We start from the raw sequence: 23,930 nt of genomic DNA, 5'->3' as shown, positions 1-23,930 counted from the left end.
CTTGGATATTTGCGTTAGTTTTATATTACTTTTTTTGACAAAAATATTTTCCATGTATGTTAATTTACATTACAAAGTGCGTGCAGCATCTAATGAAACATGTCTGCATTTTATATCGTCTGATTTCGTGCTGCGATCGCTTTCATAGACATTTCATCGACCACGTACCTGGATACCTTCGCGAGATCAAGATGACGATGTCCCGTCAGAATTTACTGGCCGCTGCAGTAGCGCTCATCGAAGACGAGAGCGACGATGAGCTCGACGACATCATCGCCCTCGCCTTGATTGTTTCGGCAAGGACTGACAGGAACAGGGTTCCCCTGTACTACGAAAAGGTGATCGACACCTAATTCGATTTCGAATTTATGCGCTTGTTCAGGCTTTCGAGAGAGACACACGCGGAGCTGGCTGGTCGATATGAAGCTTCGGCGTTTTACCCGGATTCCGTTGGTGGACGACCGCAGATTTCGGCGGAGAAGACATTGCTGATTGTGCTTAGTTACGTAGGCCCAAGAGCCACAATGTATCAGATTGCGGATCGCTTTGACATAACGGAGTCGTCCGTTCACCTCTGCATTGAAAGAGTTCTGAACTTTCTGAACAGTATCAGCGCACAAATAATCACCTGGCCTGACCAGGAAAGACGTCGGAGGAGCGAAGCCGGCTTCCTGAGGAAGGCTAAGGGGAAAGGGCCCCACAAAACGATCGGGGCGATTGATGGATGCCATGTAGAAATCCTGCGACCAACAGAGTCTCCGAACTCCTACTACAATCGGAGCAAGTTTCATTCCATTGTTCTGCAGGGTATCTGCGATGATCAAAATCAATTCATCGACGTCTACATCGGGTTCCCCGGTTCAGCGCACGACGCCCGCATCCTGAAGGAGAGCCCCATCTTCGAGGACGCGGAAGCCAAGTGTGCGGGTGGGTACCTGCTGGGGGATTCGGCTTATCCCCTGCTGCCATACGTCATGACCCCCTTCAAGTCTTCAAAAGCGGCCCTGCCGTCCTGGAAGACTACGTATAACACGAAGCACGGTCAACAGAGAGTGACAATCGAAAATACTTTCGGGCTGCTCAAGCAGCGATTTCGGAGAATGTATTTGGTCGACAGCGCCAGCATCAGACAGTGCTGCCTTGTCGTTATGGGCGCCTGCGTTCTCCACAACCTCTGTAATGCAGAGAGAGACTTTTTCGATGACCTGAACAACGCCCGCCCGCCTGACCAAGTCACCAACGACGACGACCACGCGATCCAACCGGACGACGCCACAAGGAGTCTCTCCGAGCGGATCCGAGAGGCCATTGCTAAGACCGAATGTTAGGAAGCGATATCTACACCTGATCCTCCAAAAATATTATTTTTTTAATTTTGTGTGTGTGTGTGTGTGTGTGTGTGTGTGTGTGTGTGTGTGTGTGTGTGTGTGTGTGTGTGTGTGTGTGTGTGTGTGTGTGTGTGTGTGTGTGTGTGTGTGTGTGTGTGTGTGTGTGTGTGTGTGTGTGTGTGTGTGTGTGTGTGTGTGTGTGTGTGTGTGTGTGTGTGTGTGTGTGTGTGTGTGTGTGTGTGTGTGTGTGTGTGTGTGTGTGTGTGTGTGTGTGTGTGTGTGTGTGTGTGTGTGTGTGTGTGTGTGTGTGTGTGTGTGTGTGTGTGTGTGTGTGTGTGTGTGTGTGTGTGTGTGTGTGTGTGTGTGTGTGTGTGTGTGTGTGTGTGTGTGTGTGTGTGTGTGTGTGTGTGTGTGTGTGTGTGTGTGTGTGTGTGTGTGTGTGTGTGTGTGTGTGTGTGTGTGTGTGTGTGTGTGTGTGTGTGTGTGTGTGTGTGTGTGTGTGTGTGTGTGTGTGTGTGTGTGTGTGTGTGTGTGTGTGTGTGTGTGTGTGTGTGTGTGTGTGTGTGTGTGTGTGTGTGTGTGTGTGTGTGTGTGTGTGTGTGTGTGAACATACAAAGATGGTACTTGAGCTTTCGAAAATGAAGCGTACCGACTTCATGAAAACACGATTAAACAAAGTAACGGGTTACTTCGTTCCTTCATTTCTGCGTACAGTATTATTTTGATCCAATATCCTAGTACGTTCGTATACCAGAATACATATATGCGGGCATGCACAGGTAGTCAGTGCCAGTGACTCCTAAAACGTAACATTGTTCCCAAAGCTATTTTCAACCTAACAATCAACAAAACCTAAAATAAAAAAACAAACAAAAAAACTAGATATGGCGGTAAACAACAATACATGCTGCTTAACTCGGAAATAATTGTAAAAACTAAGAATGAATCAGGCGACTACAGAGGAGTGGCAAACAAAATCAGCAAGACAATTTGAACGAATTTATTCGTACGGCACAATTGTGCACCAGTCAAAATAATAACAAAAGAATAAATAAAACGGCCTGCGAAACAGTGAAACTGTAATCAAGTTCATTGAGGTGCATGAAGCACGTCTACTGTGCCGGCGCGCTCTTTTCGATTGCAGTCACGAGGCGCTCGAGAAGAGCCATCCGGTCCTTATGTCGTTTCTTGCGACTCTCCTCCATGTCGGCGAACACCTCGAGCAGCGAGCCCAGGGCGGTTTCCCTCTTTCTCTTGCTCGGTGTACCGGCCGGAGCACGCTGGTTTGAGGGCGGAGCCACCCCTAAGGCAAGGGAGGAGGGTCCTGCCTCTGTCCCTCGGGAGGTTTCGACCTCGGCGCTGAAACATTTTTTTTTTTTTATGTTACGTTGATTATACGTTTCTTAAGTACTTACCTGGTGTCTCCTTCCTTTTCAAGCACTCTTCCCGGCGCCAACAACACAGTTGGTGAAATATGGTGCTCTTTCTCGAGGATGTCATGAAGCTCGCTAAACCACAGAAACAGCACGTTTACAAGTGATGACCTAGATAAAAAAAATTAGTGAACGTACGTACTCCTCGTATTCAAAATGCACCCTAGATTGGCCCGACTTCTTGTTTTTTGATTTGGCGTTCTTGTACGCTCTCTCCAAGGACTTCCATTTGTTTTCGGCCTGGTGAGCGGTGACAACGCCGCCGAACTCTCCGACGACGGTGTCGGCCAGCTGCTGCCAAAGGGCTCGTTTGGTCCTAAACATGATGTTTACTACGTATTAACATGTATTATAAAATATATCCTGACAAAGACATACCTGAAACCCCCCTTTGCTCTCAGACGCTCTTTTAGTTCCTTATAACAGCCGATAAAGAACTTCGTCTTCGCGGCACTCCACAGCTGCCCGTCGACGTCCATTGCGGGTGGACGCGCAGGCTGCAGGACAGTTGGGTCTGCGTCCGGCTCAGAGGCAAAGACGAACGTAACTCGTTCTCCGTCTTAAAGAATAGAATGCGAACATTGTAAACATCGATGTATAATCGCGAGGTGAATGACTGGCTTAAGCAAGTCATTCACGAAACTTAAGCAAGGCTGAGTAAGCAAGCCGACGCAGCCCTCTTACGATTTTTAACGTATTTAATTCGAGCTTATTCCTACCTTCGGTAACGTACACCATCCCGCTTCCGTCCACTACGGGTACACCATTTTCGTCCACAAGTGGGAAGACTTCCGTTCCTACATTGTTGTGTATAACAAACATGCTTTAATGACCGAGCACACCGAGCAAGAAAGAGAAGAGTCGTCTGCTTTCGTCGTCTGCTTTCGTCGTCTGCTACTGCACGAACGCTGAACTGACTTCGGAGCCGGTGCAAGCATTTCCGGAACTGGGACTGAACTCGTTCAGAACTAGGATGAATCGAACGCGCCAGTGCAGCGGTCGTGCAATTTCCGGTCGAATCGAATGCGCCAGTTTTGCACTGCTGAACTAGTTCAGCCAGTTCAGGCGAATCGAACAGACCTAATGTTTCTGCTCACAGGCTGCCCGCGAGGCGGGGTAACGTCCCCGGAATCATTGTTCATTTTACCAGGCAACAGGACCGAGACGCGTGGCTAAAGAAAAGAAATACCCTAAAGAACAGTATGCGCCGTATTTTTATACAAGAAAACCTGACAAGGCCCAACAGGAAGTCTCTTTAAAAGCGAAAGTTTGGGCAAAAGAAAAAGGATATGCGTTCGCATTTTACACAGGCGGAAAGGTACTTGTGTGAAAAATTAGTGGGGCTCGAGCGATTCATATCAAAAACGAAGGCGACATTGCCCATCTTTAGATAAGCTATACAGGAAGGAAAGCTACTTCCATGACTGGACGCCTTGAGTCTCAGCCCTAAGTTGCTATCGCTCCGCTTGGCTTTGCACGCGATATTGCATCAAGCAACCCGTTTCTTTATCTTTTGTTCACTTGAAAGTTCGGTCAGCCAAAGAAAAAGGTCACAATCTGCATCTATTGTTTGATCGTCCTGGTCTTTCTTTCTCGGTTATTATGTTTTCGGAAACCTGGTATACTGATGAGCCTTGCATTTTTACTTTGCCGGGATATCAGCCTTATTCACTTCGCCGAGATAAGAAAAGAGGTGGTGGTGTTTCATTGCGTCTACAAAATGACTACAAATGCGAACTCGTATCAGAATTTACTCACGTTACGGGTGATGTTGAGTTTTTGTGTTTGTGCTCAGGCACATATAAATTTGATGTGGTATATCGTCCACCATCTGGAATCGGGGTGAATAATTTATTTAACGTTCTTGATGGCTTCCTAAACTTTGTAGTATTAAAGAAGTACACACTTTCTCTTGGCGGAGATTTCAACATTAACATGCTTGAAAATGCAACTTATAGGCAAGCACTTGATTCAGTCACTGCCCTTAGTGGTTTTAAAATTAGAGCAACAGGAGCAAGAAGAATTACATGTACTACGTCCACACTCACTGATTTTTTTTAGGCATCCTTGACGCGTCCTTCATCACCACTAACGCTGTTAGTACCGATATCAGTGATCATCTGGCGATATTTATGTTGATACACGAACCTCATAAACCTAAGAAACGATCAGCGCAGCGTAATTTTCAAATTCAAAACATAACGAACACTACTCTAGAAAACTTTAAAGCTTCGTTAAGCGTAACTGACTGAGAACAAGTATATTTGAAAACAAACGCAAACCTCGAGTACGAAACCTTTCTACCGACATTTCGAAATCTGTACAAGGAGAGTTTCCCATAGAGGACGGTTGAGCAGCGTAAAAGAATTCGCAAGCCTTAAATGGCAAGGGAGCTTTTGAATAATATAGATGAAAAAAAAAGATTCTGTTTCAGCATTTCTTGAAAACAAGAAACCCTGATGATTTAATGGCTTTAAGATGTATCAAAATAAACTTGTTAAACTACTGATATGTTCAAATTCCAGTTATTATATAAGCCTCTTCCAAAAAATGATAATGAAGAGGCAGGAATACTCTCGAAAACAATGAATAGCGTAATTAGTCCGTGTACGAATGAACATAATTTAGGTGAAGTAACCTTCGCAGAGGGTACTCTCTCTGGGTGTTCTCTGTCGAATGCTTTTAATAATTACTTAGAAAGCAAAGCAGATAACGTTGCGGTGCTGGAAATTGAACTTGGCCCTTGTGGTTATATAAAACGTTATTTTACAAATACTTTCTTTTTATATCCGACAGATGAAAAAGAGGTCTGTGCCGTGTTCAGGAACTTAAGAAATTCCAAAAGTCGCGACGTTAACGCCTTTGACTCCAAAGTAATCAAGTATGCAATTAAGATAATGGCGCCTGTTTTAACGTATATATTTAACGTGTCACGTTCAACTGGTTGCTTTTCAAACGCTCTTCAGGTTGCGAAAGTTCTGCTTATATTCAAAGGCGTCGATAAGAACACATCTAAAAATTATAGACCGATTTCCTTGTTATCAATCTTTTCTAAGGGCCTTGAAAAAATAATGCATCACAGATTTTCTTGTTATCTAGAAAAAAATCACATACTCTGCGATTTTCAACACGGTTTTAGGAAGAAGCGTTTATCTGAAACAGAGCTGTTAATGCAAAAAGAAAAAAATACTAAAATCTATCGAGGATCGAGAGCTTATTCTAGGCACGTATGTTGACTTTTCTAATGCATTTGATTTAAATAATCATAACATATTAATTAAAACGTTAGAGCAATATGGCCTCCGAGGAATTGGATTTAAACGATTTAAATCACATTTCAAATATCGTACGCAGTTTGTTTTGCGTAAATAATTATAGTTCAGCAACCAAAATAATTGTGTCTGTAGTCCCCCATGGGAGTGTACTTGGGCCGCTCTTGTTTATATTATTTATAAACTTTATTCAACAATGCCCACCAAACGTCATGTTCATTTCATATGCAAATGGTACCACTCTTTCTATTAAACGTGAAACAACTTCTGAGAGCGAAAGTACGGCGGCAGTTGTTCTTCAAAATCTATACTTATGGACGCAAGTTAATGGACTAAAAATAAACAGACAAAACTAAATGCATTCTGTTTAAACCGAGGAATCTTAAAAAGTCGTTGCTGTTAAATATCACGATGAATTCATGTCCCTTAGAGATTGCAAAAGCAGTTAAAATTCTTGGTGTCATTTTTATCGAATCACTCTCTTGGACTGAACACGTTGAGTATATCCACCGTAAAGTTATCAAAGCCATAGGAATAATATCTAACACTCGTTTTATGTTTCTCACGCGAGTGAAGTTGCTCTTGTATTGCTCTCTGATCTACACAAATAACGTGTACTCTCGCCTGGTTTGCGGAAACCACAACCAAAGAAAACTTAAGAACACTGCTACTAACACAGAAGAAAGAATTTTGCATAATTGAAAATGATTTTTTTGCCTTCTTCTGAGAAGCTATTTTGTAAACATAACGCTGTGACAATTAATGATTTGTACAACTATCGTTTGATGGGAGTCTACAATACGGCAGTAAAACAAAATAAACACTTTTTTTTTTCTGTACTGTCGGGCTTGGAGAGAAAACCCAGACGTATGAAATTAGACACAGCTAGGGCCCTGGCGTGTTACTACTTCCCGCATAAACTATGAACTAACTTCTTTAAAACATCCACTACCGTCGCTTTTAAATGAGCTGGAAGGTGAAAATATTGAAATTACTAAAAAAATCAAAGCATATGCTACGCGACATGCTATTGGAAAACAGTGATAACGACTTATTTGTAGACAATCGATGCAACAAGGTGTAGTACCTCTTTTTTTGCTTGTCCTGTTTGAAATGTCTCTGCTACTTTGCTACACGGGGTAGGGCCTCGTCAAGCTCCAAACCATCCAGATTTTTGCCCTATCTTCCTCCTTTGTATATAAAAAAGTACACATTATTTATTTATTTGTTTGAAACGTCATTTAGTCACAAGTCTTGATGGAATTAAAACCATGTGATTCAGGGATTAAACGCTGCCCTAGCTATTTTATTTAAAAGATCTCTCCTCAAAAAGGCTTCCACCTGAGTACAAGGCAGCCAACGCTGTTCAGGAAGGGATTGACGAGATGTTTCTAAACGGAGGCTAATGTCTCTGAACAGAGCTCTTTTTAAATTTCTTGAACGCATACATACAAATATTTATAGCCACCTTGAGTTAAATAACATCTATACCCCTTACGATCATGGATTACGTTGTGGATTCCGATGCAGCAAACTGCCAGTAAAATTTGCACATGACATTCCGTTTTCATTAAACGCAAATATACAGGCCAACCCTCTTTTTTATTATCCGAAAGCATTTTAAAAAGAACTCAATTGACTTCTATACGCTCACATCGCATGTTTTGCTTTCTTTGACAACCTCGAAGAATATATCGATTCGTAATTATCTTAGCGCACCCAAGGTGTAGTTGTTAATAGTGTCAATTCACCGTGTGCGGCGGTTCCGTGAGGCGTCCTCCAAGGGTCTGTACCTGTATCCTTTGTCTACTTGTTTTATATTAATGATTTAACTCAGCTCACAACATCAAACATCCGTTTATAAGCGGATGATTGTGTCATATATCATACTGCAAAAAACGATAATGAACGTTTTTAACTTCAGACTGACCTCGAAACTGAAATGTCATTGTGGAATACTTAAAGTTAAGAAATCCATTTATATTCGACTGCAAGTTGGGCTAGATGGTTGTACAATCTCAAAGTAAAAGGCCTGAAGACAGGGAAGAAGATGAACACGGGCATTTGTGGCTACTCTCCCTGATGCCGCGACTATAATACATCGGTTATTGTTTAGTATTTTTCCAATTAAGAATTTGGTGCGTGCATCTCTTTTCATATAGATTCCTCTTTTCCTTGAGTGACTGCTATAATTATTTTCCTATGGGGTTTGGTTCCGGCTCCACGTCATGACCAAAACAACAAAGTATGTGAGTCAAGAATGTCTCAAATAAACAGGTGAAGCAGGCATTCGAGTTATAAATTGAGTTTTATTCACCTCCTCTCCAAGTACGCTATAGGTTTGTCACTGTGCACATATCTATATAATATTCTTCATTGTGATGGGTTTATTCAATGATTCGATACCATTCAAGGTAATTTAACAAGCTTTGTATTATCTTGTCACTTTAGGTGATGTCAAGACGTGTGGAGGTTTGTTCATTTATTTACTTACCATCAAGGTTGTTAGACATACCAAAGGAGAGTGGAAAAAAAAGCGAACGTAACAAAAAGGCAAGAAAAAACATAAAAAAGTCTACTGTACAGAATTAAACAAAAAGTCAGAAAAGGCATTTTTGAAAGCAGCTAGGTCTCCATATACCTATATGTATATATACATATGTATATATATATTCCAAAAGATATTTGCCCTTAAGGAGATGGTCTTCCGAATCGAGGTGAGAGTCGACAAAAAGTTGTTTGCAGGCTGAAGAATTGGTTTTCAGCCCAAGAAAGCACACTTCTTTTTCTTTATCTTTCAATCACCGAAAAAACGGCCGCAAAGACGAAGAAGTAATTGGAAAAATGCTTACCGTGTAGCGGGTATCTACTAAACTAAATTCTGGCTGAAAAGTTTAATACATCCCGATACAAAAACAGTAAATAGTATTGAAATAATTAGATATAATATTATTAACGCCATTATTATAAAAAAAACAGTTTTTGGGACATGTGGTTGGACATAAGCCAACTATAGCTGGTGTCATGTGAAGCCAATGAGAGGTTCAAAGTTAAGCGTTTACTTGTGTCACATTAAAGGATCAAGCGAGAAAAAAAATAAAAAAACAGTGCGGCACCGATTAGACGATCTCAATTAAATTTCCATAATACACGACGGCAATGATCCTTTTGAACTGCTAAGGCACTTCGGTTCTAAAGTTTCAAATTTATAAACAAATTCGGATTCCTTATATTTTCGATCTCTGATGCTTCGAAAGCCACCCTGAAGTATAATAAAATGAAAGTCAGAAAGTTCGTTATATCTTGTTTAGTTTAAGCGACGAGAAACTGGTCCGGCAACGTGTCTACGCATATGACTTTTTTATGTAGGTTCATGTGTTTTCTTATGATTGTTTTAGTTTCTGCTATGTATTAAAATAGGCATTTTTTACATTGAATCAAATAAATAACATTTTCCGAATTACAGTCAAAGGTACCATTTATTTTGTAATTAAAGTTATTTGCTGTGCTACGAATACAGTTAGCCATTATTACATTATCACCTAAACTACATTGGTTATTGTTGCATTTTATGCAACCAAGCGGGACCAACCTACGTCCGATGGAGTTTCTGGACTGTTTAAAAAGATCCAATAAATTACGTGGTCTCCTCAACGCTATACCAGGCGGTCGAGGAATAACAGCCTTTAAAGCAGCGTCCTGCTGTAAAATATTCATGTGTCGTCTAAGAATATTATTTATGTTTGAATGTTTTGACTGGTAAGGTAATATTAGACGTAATTCATGGTTATTTATTTTTGGTCGCTCAACTAAACACGCGTTCCGAGAGATCGCTCGACTTTTATATTTAATTATTCATTAGCTCAAGGGGTATCCACAATTAAGGAAATCCTCTTCTAGTGCTCTAGCATTTATATAAAAACCCGTATCTTCTAAAGATAGGCGTCGTAATCGTAGCATTTGGCTGTACGGTATACCTTTTTTGTTTTGTATTGAATGGCAACTTTTATAATGTAGAAATTGTCGTCCATCTGTATGTTTTCGATATAGAGTTGTTTTCAAACCATTTTCAGTAAGTCTTATTTTAATAACTAAAAACTATATTTCTGTACTGGAGTACTTATGCGTAAATTTAATATGTGGATTAAAATTACTTGCAAATGTCAGATAGTCCAGAAACTCCATCGAACGTAGCTTGGTCCCTTTGGTTGCATAAAATGCAACAATAACTAATGTAGTCTATGTGATGATATAATAATGGCTAACTCTATTCGTGGCACCGCAAATAACTTTAATTGGAAAATAAACGGTACCTTTGACTGTTATTCGGAAAATGTTATTTATTTGATTCAATGTAAAAATGCCTAATTCAATTCATAGGAGAAAATAAAACAAGCATAAGGAAACGCATGCATCTACATAAAATTAATATATGTAGACACGTTGCCGGACCAGTTTCTTGTCTCTTAAACTGCAAAGGACGTAACGCACTTTCTGGCTTTAATTTCATTATACTTCAGGGTGGCTTTCGAAGCACCACAGACCGTAAAAATAAAGAATCCGAATTTATTTATAAATTTAATACTTTAGAACCGAAGGGCCTTAACAGTTCGAATTGCCGTCTCTTTTTATGAACATTTTATAGAGATCTTCTAATCGGTGCCAGCACTGTTTTTTTTCTCGCTTGATCGTTTAATGTGACACGAGCAAACGGTTAACATTGAGCCTCTCATTGGCTTCATATGACACCAGGTATAGTTGGCTTATGTCCAACCACATGTCCCAAAAACTGGTTTTGTGATAATGATGGCGTTAATAATATTATATTTGATTATTTCAATACTATTTACTGCTTTTTTATCGGGATGTATTAAACTTTTAGGCGAGAATTCAGTTTAGTAGACACCCGCTAAACGCTAAGCATTTTTCCCAATTACTTCTTCTTTGCGGCCGTTTTTTCGGTGATTGAAAGAAAAAGAGAAAGAAGTGTTCTTTCTCGAAATGAATAAGAGCCTACCAGGCTAGAAACGTTTCCGTGCACCACTTTTTGGCGACTCTCCCCTCAATTCGGAAGACCATTTCTATAAGGGCAAATATCTTTTGGAATATATATATGTATATATATGTACTACAGGAATTTGGTAAGTATTCTATACCAAATTTCGACCTTCCATGATCTAGCTTCTCTCAAAAATGCCTTTTCTGACATTTTGTTTATCCTGTACAATGAATTTTTTAATGTTTTTTCTTGCTTTTTTTATTATGTTCGCTATTTCTTTCCACTCGCCTTTGGGATATCTAACAGCCGTGATGGTAAGTAAATAAATAAACAAATAGACTTCCACACGTCTTCACATCACATTGACAAGATAATACATATCTTGTTGAAATAACCTTGAATGGTATCGAATCATGGAATGAACCCATCACAATGAAGAATATAAGATATATAGATATGTGCGCCGTAACAAACCTTTAGCGTACTTGGCGTGGAGGTAAATAAAACTCAATTTATAACTGGAATGCCTGCTTGACCTGTTTATTTGAGATATTCTTGACTCACATACTTTGTTGTTTTGGTCCTGACGTGGAACCGAAGCCAAACCTCATAGCGAAACATTTTTTCCAGTCACTCAAGAAAAACAGACATCTACATTTAAAGAGATGCACTCGCCAAATTCTTAATTGGAAAGATACTAAACGATGTCCGATGTATTATATTGGCGGCATCAGGGAGAGTTGCCACAAATACCCGTGTCTATCTTCTGTCCCTGTCTTCAGGCCTTTTACTTCGAGATTGTACAACCGTCTAGCCCAACTTTGAGTCGAACATAAAGGCATTTCTTAACGTTAAGTTGAATTTTCCTTAAGATACACAATGACATTTCAGTTTGGAGGTCAGTCTGAATTTGAAAACGTTCATTATCGTTTTTTGCTGTATGATATATGACACAATCATCCTCTTATAAACGGATGCTTGTTGTTGTGCGCTAAGTTAAATCAATAATATAAAACAAGTAGACAAAGGATACAGGTACAGACCCTTGGAGGACACCTCACGCCACCGCCGCATATGGTGAATTAACACCATTAACAACTACACCTTGGGTGCGCTAAGATAATTACCAATCGATATATTCTTTGAGGTAGTCAGCGAAGGCAAGACATTCCATGTGAGCGTAAGAAGTCCATTGAGTTCTTTATAAAATGCTTTCGGATAATAAAAAAGAGAGTTGGCCTGTATATTTGCGTTCAATGAAAATGAAATGTCATATGCAAATTTTACTGGCAGTTTGCTGCATCCGAATCCACAACGTAATCCATGCTCGTAAGGGGTATAGATGTCATTTAACTCAAGGTGGCTATAAATATTTCTATGTATGCGTTCAAGAAATTTAAAAGAGCTCTGTTCAGAGACATTAGCCTCGGGTTAGAAACATCTCGTCAATCCCTTCCTTATCGCTATGTAACGCATTAGCTGCCTTGTACTCAGGTGGAAGCCCTTTTGAAGGGAAATATTTTAAAGAAAATAGCTAGGCAGCGTTTAATCCCTGAAGCACATGGTTTAGAATTCCATCAGGTCTTGAGTGAATGACATTTCAAATAAATAAATAAATAATGTGTATTTTTTATATACAAAAGAGGAAGATAGGGCAAAATCTGGATGGCTTGCAGCTTAACGAGGCCCTACCCCGTGCAGCAAAGCAGCAGAGACATGTCCAACTGGACTAGCAAAAAACGAGGTACTACACCTTGTTGCATCGATTGTCTACAAATAAGTCGTTATCACTGTTTTCCAATAGCATGTCGCGTAGCATATCTTTTGATTTTTTAGTAATTTCAATATTTTCACCTTCGAGCTCATTTAAAAGCGACGATAATGTATGTTTTAAAGAAGGTAGTGCATAGTTCGTGCGGAAAGTAGTAACACGCCATACGTCTGGGTTTTAGAGCGCAGCTCTTAGGGGCCGGTTCCCGGCTTGAGCGGCGTCGACGTCGGCGTCGTCGTTGGCGTAACCAAGGTCACTCCAAGGTCACGCGACCCCCAAGGTCATCCCAAGGTCACGTGACCCCCAAGGTCACCCCAAGGTCACGTAACACCCAAAGTCACGTGACCCCCCCCCCCCGAGGTCGCGTGACCCCCCCGAAGTCACGTGACACACCCCACCCCCGAGGTCACGTGACCAACCCCTAGGGTCACGTGACCCCCCACCGAGGTCACGTGACCTCCCCGATGACGTCATCGTCACTGGTGACGTCACCGGCATCCGCATCGTCATCGTCATCATCACAGATGACGTCATCAGTGACGTCACTGATGACGTCACCGACATCCGCATCGTCATCGTCATCATCGCTGTAGACGTCATCGGAGTCCGCATCGTCATCGTCACTGATGACGTCATCAGTGACGTCACTGATGACATCATCGGCATCGTCACGTGACCCCCCAAGGTCACGTGACCCCCCCCAGGTGACTTCACCCCCCCCCCCCCGTACCCTCCCTTCTCCTCCTCAAGAGCTGCACTCTAATTCGGTGTTACAGGGAGTTGCAAACGACTTCCTCTTTTTTTCTCTCCAAGCCCGACAGTACAGAAAAAAAGTGTTTATTTTGTTTTACTGCCGGATTGTAGACTCCCATAAAACGATAGTTGTACAAATGATTAATTGTCACATCTTTATGTTTACAAAATAGCTCCTCAGAAGAAGGCAAAAAAATCATTTTTAATTATGCAAAATTCTTTCTTCTGTGTTAGTAGCAGTGTTCTTAAGCTTTGTTTGGTTGTGGTTTCCGCAAACCAGGTGAGAGTACACGTTATTTGTGTAGATCAGAAAGCAATACATGAGCCACTTCACTCGCGCGGGAAACACAAAACGAGTGTTAGATATTATGCCTATGGCTTTACGAACTTTCGGGTGGATATACTCAACGGGTTCAGAACAAGAGAGTGATTCGATAAAAATGACACCAAGAATTTCAACTGATATTGCAATCTCTAAGGGAGATCAATTCATCGCGATATTTAACGGCAACGACTTTTTAAGATTCCTTGGTTTAAACAGAACGCATTATGTTTTGTCTCTGTTTATTTTTTAGTCCATTAACTTGCGTTCATAAGTATAGATTTTGAAGAACAACTGCCGCCGTACTTTCGATCTCAGAAGTTGTTTCACGTTTAATAAAAAGAGTGGTACCATTTGCATATGAAATGAACATGACGTTTGGTGGGCATGGTTCGATAACGTTTATAAATAATATAAACAATTTCGGCCCAAGTACAGCCCCTGGGGGACTACAGTCACAATTCCTTTGGTTGCTGAATTTTAATTATTTATGCAAAACAAACTGCGTACGATATTCCAAATACGATTTAAACCGTGTAAATCCAATTTCTCGGATGCGATATTGTTCTAACTTTTTAATTAGGATGTCATAATTTTTAAATCAAATAAGTAAGAAAAGTAAACATACACACATAGAATAAAATCTTTATCCGCAATAGATTTTAGTATTTCTTCCTTTTGCATTAACAGCGATGTTTCAGTTGAACGCTTCTTCCTAAGACCGTGTTAAAAATCGGAGACTATGATTTTTCTCTAGATAACAAGAAAGTCTGTGATGCATTGTTTTTTCAACACCCTTAGAAAAGATTGATAACAAGGAAATCGGTCTATAATTTTTAGATGTGTTCTTATCGACGCCTTTGAATATAAGCAGAACTTTCGCAACCTGCATTGCCTTTGGTAAGCAACCAGTTGAAAGTGACACGTTAAATATATACGTTAATACAGGCGCGATTATCTCAATTTCATACTTGATTACTTTGATGTCAAAGCCGTTAACGTCGATACTCTTGCCATTTCTTAAGTTCCTGAACACGGCAGAGACCTCTCTTTCATCTGCCGGATATAAAAAAGAAGTATTTGTAAAATAACGTTTTATATAACCACAAGGGCAGAGCTCAATTTCCAGCACCGCAACGTCATCTGCTTTGCTAACGAAGTAATTATTAACAGCACTCGGCAGAGAACACCCAGAGAGAGTACCCTCTTCGCAGGTTACTTCACCTACATTATGTTCACTCGTATACGGATTAATTACGCTATTCATTCTTTTCTAGAGTATTCCTGGCTCTTCATTATCATCTTTTTTTAAGAGGTTTATATAATAACTATTATTTGAACATATCAGTAGTTTAACAAGTTTATTTCGATGCGTCTTAAAAGTCTTTAAATCATCTGGGTTTCTTGTTCTTAAGAAATGCTGAAACAGACTCTTTTTTTCATCTATTTTATTCAAACGGCCCCTTGTCATCCAAGGCTTGCGAATTCTTTTACGCTGCTTAACTGTCCTCTATGGGAAACTCTCCTCGTACAGATTTCGAAATGTCGGTAGAAAGGTTTCGTACACGAGGTTCGCGTCTGTTTTCAAATATACTTGTTCCAAGTCAGTTACGTTTAACGATGCTTTAAATTTTTCTGGAGTAGTGTTCGTTATGCTTTGAATTTGAAAAGTACGCTGCGCTGAACGTTTCTTAGGTTTATGAGGCTCGTGTATCAACATAAATATCACCAGATGATCACTGATATCGGTACTAACAGCGTTAGCGGTGATGAAGGACGCGTCATGGTTGCCAGCAAAAAATCAGTGAGTGTGGACGTAGTACATGTAATTCTTCTTGCTCCTGTTGCTTTAATTTTAAAACCAATAAGGGCAATGACTGAATCAAGTGCTTGCCTATAAGTTGCATTTTCAAGCATATTAATGTTGAAATTTCCGCCAAGAGAAAGTGTGTACTTCTTTAATACTATAAGTTTAGGAAGCCGTCAAGAACATTAAATGAATTATTCGCCCCGGTTCCAGATGGTGGACGATATACCAGAGCAAATTTATATGTGCCAGAGCACAAACACAAAAACTCAACATCACCCGTAACTTCAGTAAATTATGATACAAGTTCGCATTTGTAGTCATTTTGTACAAGCAATGAAACACCACCACCTCTTTTTTTATCTCGGCGAAGTGAATAAGGCTGATATCCCGGCAAAGTAAAAATGCAAGGCTCATCAGTATACCAGGTTTCCGAAAACATAATAACCGAGAAAGAAAGACCAGGAGGATCACACAATAGATGCAGATTGTGACCTTTTTCTTTGGCTGACCGAACATTCAAGTGAAAAAAAGATAAAGAAACGGGTTGCATGATGCAATATAGCGTGCAAAGCCAAGCGGAGCGATAGAAACTTAGGGCTGAGACTCAAGGCGTCCAGTCATGGAAGTAGCTTTCCTTCCTGTATAGCTTATCTAAAGATGGGCAATGTCGCCTTCGTTTTTGATATGAATCGCTCGTGCAACTTCAGTTTTTCGCACAAGTACCTTTCCGGCTGTGTACAATGAGAAAGCATATTATTTTTCTTTTGCCCAAACTTTCGCTTTTGAAGAAGCTCCCTGTTGTGCCTTGTCAGGTTTTTTTGTATGAAAATACGGCGCATACTGTTCTTTAGGGTATTTATTTCGTTAGCCACGCGTCTCGGTCCTGTTGCCTGGTAAAATGAACAATAATTGCGGGGACGTTACCCTGCCTCGCGGGCAGCCTGTGAGCAGAAACATTATCGTTCTGTGTTATTTCGTGGACCTCGAGTTTATTAGCAACTTTTTTTAACAAGACCACCACGTGCTCTCCCTGCTCTGAAGAGACCTTTTGGATATCGAGATTCAGTCGTCTACTCCTCAATTACAGTTCGTTCACCTCCTGAAGGAGCCGCTCCTGCGTTACTCTGTTCACTTAGTCTCTCTCCTCCAGCGCTGTCACTCTTTCTTTATGTTCTATGATATCTGTCTTATGACGTGCGATCTTTTGCTCAAAGTCGTCGAACTGCTTAGATATGCACGGGGGGGGGGGGGGGGGGGGGGACACGCCACGGGCAGCGCTTACACGGCAGCCCCTGGGGTGTCCCTCCCCCCCCCCCCCCCCTCCTTTCCGCGCCTTCTTCCATCTCGGGGTTCCCGCGAACGTTATTTATCCATTTATCCCGTCCATGGGTCTTTGCAGAAATTCCATGGAGGATTACCTAAATCTAATCATAACATAATGGCACACTGACTTTAATGAAAAGAAACCGGGTCCAGCTCCTGAAAATAAATATCACACTCGTAAGAAAGTAAAATTTTTCTCAATTGTTAATTAAAACGACAAACACAACTCTGAGCGCCTAGTTTAATAGCACGGGTTGATGCACTGACTCCGTAAGTTTGACGTCGTAGCTCCAAACAAACCGTTGCTAGGGTCGTTGGTATGGACAAATACATGCCGCTAGATTTCGCTAAAAAACAACCGTTCAAAAATCAGGAATCGGATTTAAACTTCTAAAAATCACCTATAGAGGAAGCTTGAATGTCATATATGTTCCGACAGAAGTGTGTGGGTAATCACTTGTTTCTGAAATATTTACGACTGCACATTCCAGTCATCAAGATGCCTGCAGCAGATAACGCATGCAACTAGTATGCCGTCGGCCACACGCCCGCCGGCCAAACCGGCGCCGGCGTCTGGATCGAGTGAATAAAACGATATTCTCATAGGGCATTTGTCTGAAATATAATGAGTTTCAGACAATTTTAAGGATTCATAATGTGGTGCGATGCAAAATGTAGTCTATCGAATGTCCGGGCGTTGATCGAGATGATCGTCTGCTAAAAGTTCAAATTGCACTCGTGAGAAAAGCACTTCAGGCGATCGGTTGAGATCTCAAATTTTGTTTGCGGTATCGCGCTCTGGGAAGTTGCGTCACACGTTGTTGTGACCCTCGCGTGGAGAACGATTTTTGCAGTTTCTTCAGATTTCCGCAAGACACAAGAGCGCAAAGGACTTTATAGAAACAGGAGGTAAGTTAATTACAGACTGTAGTCGCATCTCTGGTTCGATGGAGATCTTCACCAGAAGAGCACATCCACGGAATTTGATGTATACCAAGGAAAACAAAAGCAAAACTTTGTGAAATTGCGATACACATGCAATTTTTTAATAACCTTACAACTTGAATAATAATAATAACAATGGCTTACCTCGACGGTGTACGACTTGCTTCTTACGCTGACCTGCGCAACGCCGGTAATGCACTTCAGGTCGTTGACGTAACTGATCTGCGTGACGTGGTTTGATTTTACGGCATTTTCACCGCTCTGAGCAAAGCTGGGTTCTTCACAGAAAAAAAAAAAACACATTGCAGAGGCCTTTACGGCTATGGCGATGCACTTGTTTTTGTCGCTCGTTAACTGACGCAATTCAGCGAACACGCTTCCAGCAACAGAGGCCAGCAAATCTATCGTGTCGTCTGCTACCAAAGCAAGTCGGAGTGTAATACTTCAGAAATGGCTTTCATCGTTGCAATACGACACTGAGACGACAAGAACATCTTCATAATTAGATATCAAGACGTTAAGTTGCTTACAAGAAATTTATTACTTACGTGTAAACAAAAAATCTAGCCTCATGTGGAGTCTCCATGCATTAGTCCATAGGAACGTCCCTAGCAACCGTTTGTTTAGACCCAGGCGCAATGTTGTGAGGTAATCCCTTACCGGGTCAATTGTCATAGAGCAGGACATTTTATATACGTATGCCACAATAGACGTTTTGCATAACCCCATCAAGCAACACTGGCTGACACCATTGTTTTGCGTAAAGCATTTGATTTGGCCCTAGTCCTCGTCGAATACCAATGCGGCACTGGAATCCAATAGGCGCTGAACCGAGTTCACAGTGATTGCTGAAATAGCATTCTTGTCGAAAAATTTGCTATGGTATGAAGGCATTGGGTAATTAGCATAGTGCCAAATAAACTTCGCTTCATCACAACTTGGCAAACGGCGAAGTCTTGTCCCATTGAGCCAATATGCATGTTGGAAAGAGGCACGCGACAACACTGTCTCAGAGCAGTCTCCTTCTGCAGAGACTGAAAGGATACGCACCACACATTCTCTAAAAAACGTCTACTCAGGAGACTGAAAGGAATTGTGATCAACATTTTGCAAGAAGACCGCTTCTACGGGCAAGCGACAGACAGTAATACAACTTATATTGTCTAGGTAATTAGAACAACTAAATATTCGACCTACAGATAGGAGGACTCTTGAGGCAAACAATTATGGCTGCGATAAAACCTAGAAAAAGAACAACGTGCAGTTAATCTTTTATTTCCGAGTAATTGCATTAAATTTAACGAATTGTTGAAATTAGTGGTGCTATCTCTGGATCAACAAAAAGTGGCGCTGCGTTTTTTTCTTCAAGATTCTAGATGTTTGAACGATGGATTGATGGATTTGACAACTATTTAAAAGGAGTCTGATCCTACACATGGGGGTTAGTGCGGACGTTTGATACAGATCAGCAGGGTCAAGAGTCTCGACATTTCTATGGGCCGTCGGATGCAGAAATTCGTGCACTAATAAAAAAAAGTAAAAACTTTCCAGTTTTGCTTTGAGTTACAAGAGGATAAAGGAACATTTTTTTTTATAAAAGTTAGAATTGAACGTTTTCCCGGATTATTGGTTCGAAATTTTTGTAAGAGTTCGCGTGCAAGTCACTTAATCGAACACCAAGTTTTTGCGTTAAAAAAAGGACTCCGATCAATATAAAGCTACTCAAAGGCAAGTACCTCATATGAAAATATTGAGAATTGCAAATTTCTAAAATCGATGAAAAATACAACAGGAGCTTCCTGTTGTATTTTGCTGTGAATCTTGAGATACCCATGGATCAAACAACTCCGCCTAGGCCCTACACGTACCGTATATATTTCGCGTCGCTTCTCAGCCATTCCGACGTTGAAACGAAGCTGGAAAAATACTAAAAGTTTAGGCTAAACGTTATGTCGTAGCATTGTTGACAAGTACAAAACGTAAAGATCTCAGAAGCTTCCTCGCGAAAGATTGCTGTTATTATGCGAATACCCAGGGCCGAAACAAATTTTTGAGGCCTTATGGGAGACGCATACATTTCACATCGATTGTAAAAAATTCAAACAAAGCAAGGACAATGCGAACATTTTTGCTAAAAGCTCTAAAATTTCTTTCGATCCGGGAATCCGAGCACCACTAGGGTGATACGACTGAGGACGTCTCACAGGTGCTAATATACAGAGCGATCTTGCGCAAAAAGGGTATAAGCCTTATTCCTTCCGATCTTCACATTATACGTGCTTCAAAAAGCAAAAAGAAGCTCCATATTGTCGGCAAGCAGCGGCACGTCACGGTTACCATACACTGAACAAGCTTTCATCTACCAGCTCTGGGCGCTATCATCTTACCGGTGACGTCACGGCTCTCGCGAGATCACCTGACGATTAGTCACTTGTGTGTACAACATGGCGGCTACCAGGGGAAAAGGGTGCCAATTTCGAACTTCCGGTTTATCGCTCCAAGCTCCTCTACCTCTTTCTTACCAACAAAGAATTTTCTTTGCCACTAAAGCCTTCTTTTTATTCAACCTTGCGGAGCGAGTATTGTAGAATCCTAACACACATATTTCGCCTTAACTAGGTGGCACAAGCTGCCGCCCGCCACAAGGTTTGTCTGTAGCCAATATCTATCCATTTGAGGAGAAGGGTCGCTTTCAGTAAACTATATTCCCGACTGCGGAGGTGTTTGAAGCGGGCGCATCACGCTTGTGGGGAGGAACTTCTACTACCTTCTTGACTTGTAACGGAGTGTAGAGTGATACAGCATTGAATAAGAAATATTCTTTGCAATGAAGTTTGTCAGCCTCAAGATCATTTTTGCGTCAAAAGCAAATTGGAGACAGTTTTGTACACAAAGTCGCGATTTTTGCGTCTCTACTAGAGCGATGCGGCATCGCGTAAGACACATGTTCTGCGCTGTGGTTGCTCAACATTTAAGTTATGTCGCCTAGCAAACGTTGTACATTGAGCCTTCTCCCGATTTTTAGTTCACAGTTTCCCAGGCAGCATGGGGTTCGAAACAAAAGCATAACTCTGCGTGTTATTCGTGTCAATCACCGTTGTGTAAGAAACATATTGTGGACCGTTGCACAAAATCTTCCAATAGAAGCACAACATTCGGAACATTCTCGCAACGTATCTGAAGCACTCCAATATTACTTGGTTAGATGTCAAGATCATTTTGAAACTGTTTTGCAGAAGAGTTGAATGGCGCTATTGCGCCGCTGATTTCAGAGCTGATGCTTTGACGCACTCTCGGATGCTGACATAGCCGTATTGTGCATGCGTTAGGAAAGTGTGCTTGTGTTGGCCGAGTATGGCGCCCGAACGTTAAACAAGATGTCGAGACCGGAATAAACCATACCAATAAACAATTGAAGATCGATAGCCTTGTTTACGATAATCGTTTGTCATAACAATTCCCAAGCAAACTTGGTAAAAAAATAAATGTTCCTCAGTTAAAAAAAAAAAAAATATCAGCTTGACCTTTAATGTATTCTTACAGTCGTCGTTGACTGATTGTCTGTTCTTTTGAGCTTGAAGTGCAACCGAAACCCAAAGTGACGATAATAAAACTTTCTAAATCAGTCACTTGAACAACATTGTCATATTTGATGACAAACCAAAACCAAAACCACAACGCGAAATAAAAACACTAATTGCTAACCGATGTATTTTCGATCCGGTCTCAGAGAGTGTCAAGGCATGTATCAAGGAGCTGTCATCGACATGTAGTCATTATCGGCTAATATATTGTAGAGTTGCATGGCCTGAGGAAATTAGAAACTGCAAAATCGCAAAAAAATGGTTGCTATTTTTTTTTTTTTTTTGGTATTAGCACAAGTAATGAGTTGAACGGTTGGAACTGAAAAATTAGCCATATCTAGCGATTGCCGGGCCGGAGAAAGGAAGGCAAGTGGCACTGCAGCCTCACCATCAGGGCGAGATCGAGATTGCCTAGGGGCCGCCATAATCGTAACACCGGGGATGTTTTCAGACAGCAGCCATTTCTAATGGCGAACTCCACAGGGCGTTTTGGAGCGCGCCGGGATCAGCTGAGCTGATCCGAACAGGAGCACACGATCCGAACGGGGTCGCGCCGCCTACGAATCCCATTGAACAGGACCACTGCTCCAAGACCGGCGGATGCCTTCCCGTCATTAAACTGCCCGGGAATCCCCTTTCCGCGGCCGCCGTGGTCGTTCGAAGACGTTTTTGCAATCGTGGCGCTAATACGTGTTCGACGCACGAGCGGCAGGAATGGCTCAGGCGCTTCTTCGAAAGATTGACGGAATGCCCGTAGTGTGGCAAATACCTTCTCTTCTCTTTCCTGGAAAACGAACCGGCTGTCGAGCCAAGGGGTAAGCAAGCGGCCATTACGAATTCTTCTCATGTCGAGACAATCTAGGAGCCCGCGACGTGCTTCTTCTTCTGAGGCGATATGGGCCAGATCAGGCGAGATGCCCCACGAGAAAGGAAGTCACGTGTGTGCGACGAGGGCTGGCCCGGCTGGCTTCCGGTTGAATCCAACGAAATAATTCGAGCGACGTTTCTCGGATCCAGATCGAGATCTGGAGCGGGAGCTAATCCAAAACGACCAGTGAAACACGTCGGTCTCGATCCAAATCGCCAAGTGAAATAGGCTCGCTCCAGAAAAGTCGATCCCGGCGCTCCAAAACGACCAGTGGAATTCGCCATAAGGCACGCATTGGGAGCGCCCCTACTCTGCCTCAGATGTTCGCGTCTCAGGAATGCGAGAGCATATTTTCCTTGATCATTCAGAATAGCAGTAGAATGTTTATTCTTCTTTCTGCTTTGCACTGATTACACTATTTAGGGAGCTCAACTCGCTGTGATCGCCAATGACAGTATCGAAATGACAGTATCGATGCAGGGAAAAAAGTATTTAAAAAAAAGATAACTCTGTTGAAGGATCCACGAAATTGAACAGTAGGCATGGCCCAACCACCCTCAATCTCGGAGTATTGGCGAGAACGCTGGGCCACGCGTGGTAAATTGACCGTCTGGGCTGTTGATTACGTGTGCAATTATTATATTGCCGATTTTGCTCGCATTAACAATCTGCTCGAACCCAGGCCCGTTGAAACATAGTGCCACCGGTGAGACCATTTATAGTGTGGTTCTTCGCAAGAAGACCTTGACTTCCTTCTCGTAAAATTAATTCAATGAACATTCTTCTAGAAATGGTACTCACTTACACTCTACGAACAAAGGTATCATTCAGCTATTTATAAATGATTGTCAAAATATGTCAAAAGAACAATGGCCTTGAAATAGAATGTAAAGGAGAAAATTTCATTCATGACAACACTAATAGATACACAGTGATGAAGCGCACCCTCGCGATGCATTCTATATGTAGGCTACAGGTCTGCATCTGGCGGCCGCGACGAATACTATACGGCACCGTCATGCATGCTACCAGACAAGTCCCCCACCATCGCACACAAACACACACACTCCAGGACTAATGGCACAACTATTATGGTTGGTTGCAAATCTGGGGCCCTATCTACATGGGGGACCAAGCGGAACCAAAAGACCAGGACATCGCCTCCTGCTCCGATTCGCCAGCTCGCACCGCTGATGAATCGCAGCAAGTGGAGATGTATCAGTTCCCTGTTGCAGCTTTGTCCGCCTTGTAGATTAAGGGCTCTACTCTAGTCTTGACGTTTTAACCTTGAAGCATACCATCAGGAGATAAGCTTCCCATACACCTGCACTGTTTTATTCATGAGCATTTTATCTTTTCACAAATTCTGTACAATCTAGTGGCCTAAATAAGAATCCACATTTTCTTTTATAATGGCTCTTAAAATCTAGTGACCTCTCATCAACGGCAGACGTATGAACTTTACAGTGTTCTTCGCTGTACATGGTTTTCTCTTTGAGTTTTAGTTTCGATAGTGCCAAGG

General features: G+C 41.7%; 1 protein-coding gene and 1 pseudogene across 1 annotated transcript; one reads left to right on the top strand and one right to left on the bottom strand.

Moving 5' to 3' along the window:
- Positions 1-230: 230 nt before the first annotated feature.
- Positions 231-1,343, top strand: LOC120839701 (annotated as a pseudogene).
- Positions 1,344-2,723: 1,380 nt separating this feature from the next.
- Positions 2,724-3,242, bottom strand: LOC120839709. The gene is made up of 3 exons (XM_040210064.3): positions 3,140-3,242; positions 2,904-3,077; positions 2,724-2,836 (listed from the first exon to the last, which is right to left on the bottom strand). The coding sequence occupies exons 1-3, from the start codon at positions 3,238-3,240 to the stop codon at positions 2,740-2,742; spliced, it is 372 nt and encodes a 123-aa protein (XP_040065998.1). The 5' UTR covers positions 3,241-3,242; the 3' UTR covers positions 2,724-2,739.
- Between the last annotated feature and the right edge of the window lie 20,688 nt (positions 3,243-23,930).

This window comes from Ixodes scapularis, unplaced genomic scaffold (assembly GCF_016920785.2).
Source record: "Ixodes scapularis isolate PalLabHiFi unplaced genomic scaffold, ASM1692078v2 PGA_scaffold8__174_contigs__length_109621045, whole genome shotgun sequence".
In the NCBI taxonomy this organism is placed as follows: Eukaryota; Metazoa; Arthropoda; class Arachnida; order Ixodida; family Ixodidae; genus Ixodes; species Ixodes scapularis.
Note: the sequence above shows the minus strand (reverse complement) of the source record. Positions and strands in the feature narration are given on the sequence as shown.